This window comes from Cryptomeria japonica, chromosome 11 (assembly GCF_030272615.1).
Source record: "Cryptomeria japonica chromosome 11, Sugi_1.0, whole genome shotgun sequence".
Lineage (NCBI taxonomy): Eukaryota > Viridiplantae > Streptophyta > Pinopsida > Cupressales > Cupressaceae > Cryptomeria > Cryptomeria japonica.
The window spans coordinates 622651500-622653200 of NC_081415.1; the positions used below are offsets into that span (position 1 = coordinate 622651500).

General features: G+C 36.6%; 1 protein-coding gene across 1 annotated transcript; it reads right to left on the minus strand.

Annotated features, from left to right (window-relative positions):
• Positions 1-529: 529 nt before the first annotated feature.
• LOC131063083 (brassinosteroid-responsive RING protein 1) lies at positions 530-1172 on the minus strand. Its single transcript, XM_057996857.2, has one exon. It carries the CDS (start codon positions 1067-1069, stop codon positions 605-607), a length of 465 nt encoding a protein of 154 aa, XP_057852840.2. The 5' UTR covers positions 1070-1172; the 3' UTR covers positions 530-604.
• Between the last annotated feature and the right edge of the window lie 529 nt (positions 1173-1701).

Consider the following 1701-nt stretch of genomic DNA (forward strand, 5'->3'; position numbering starts at 1 on the left):
TGGCTCTTTTGGTATCTTTGGTATTTCCTAAGCGTATACACTCCTTGCTTGGTGATAAAATGTCATTTTCTTATTAACCATAGGTAAGAGGAAGTTGAAAAAACTTCGCATCGCCTTAAAAAATAAATTAAACATTCTTTTAACACACAACTAATTACAAATACATTTCATTTAGAAACATGAGATTTACACGATCACACGATCACACGGCCAAAAATTATACTTAATACGAAGTATATTTCATTTCAAAATAAAGCGTAAAACACGCGATACCTATCATTAACTAGTATCCTGAAATCGTAGAGAAGTTTCCTGAACATGTCTGGGATGCGCGGGACTCTTCATTAACCTAAGAATATCTAGTTTAAGCTAAAATCGTTAAACAATAGACGCGTTTTGATGTCTACAATATCCTGACACAATAAATCCATTTCAACTGACTCTTATGGAATACTAAGAATTATAAATAATTGCAACCATATGGTCTAGTGGGATCCAACAATCATAATAATTAATGGCAACAAGGTAGTAACATTAAAAAAAAATTATTTTTTTACACAGTGCGTCGCACACTTCGTTCAATAATCACAGTATAATCATGTTTCTACTGAGCTCCTGAAACTATTAAATCTTGTCCGAGGAGATAGCAGATCTGGTCGACAATCCATCCATTGCTATTGTCTTCTTCTTCTTGTTCCTCCATTTGAGGAAGCAGGGAGCGCCTGCAGAGAGGACACGTCTGTTGACGGTGACAAATCCAGTGATCCAAACACTTTCTGTGAAATATGTGACAGCAATTGCACAGCTCTCGAATTTCATCGTCTTTCTCAAAAGAGCCGAGGCAAACGGAACAAGCAACATCCTCCTCCATTTCTGCAAAATCTCGGAATACAATCACAGGCAAAATTTCCAATATTTTGTCTGTAAAAACAGGGGAAATGGTAGAGGAGGGGGAATCAGACGATTCCTGCCAAGAGAGGAGCGAACATATTGTATTACGTAATTCAGAGAGCAATTTGAAGAGAAATGTTGGGATTAGAGGAGCACAGTAACCTGCAGGAAATCCCATTGCTTGCAGATTTCAATAGAGGCAGTGGAGTTTGAAGGCCGGTTTTAAAGAATTTGATGGCGTTTAAGGGCCGTTCAAAGTGCGATAGCCACTTGTCAAGCAGAATGACTGAATTTCGTGGGTTCGTTGAAGACGTGTTACTTATTTAACGCGTGGAAGAGAATTGTGGCACCATGTTAGCCCAGCCATATGTTTTATGCCATTTCAATGTTGTCACCATCTTGTGGGTCTCAAAAACTTTGTTTATTTCTTCTCAAGTACTTGTCCTTAGGCCATACAATTGGAATCCTATGCAAATTTTTGAATTTAAAATATTTTAAAAATAATTATCTTAAAACTATTTGCTTGAAAACTTCTCTTAAAGGTATCTAATGGGTGTGGAAAAACTAGAGAAATTGACGACCCCTAACCCATAATTGATGACTCCTAATACATAATGACAACCAAATGAGTGTGGAATTAAATGTTTGCTTTTCTCTCTTGCTAACTCATTTCTTTTTCTCATGGTTTCTCTATAATGACAACCAAATGAGTGTGGAATTAAATGTTTGCTTTTCTCTCTTGCTAACTCATTTCTTTTTCTCATGGTTTCTCTCTTCTAGATAAAGGAGATGTAGTTAACTAGGGCATTA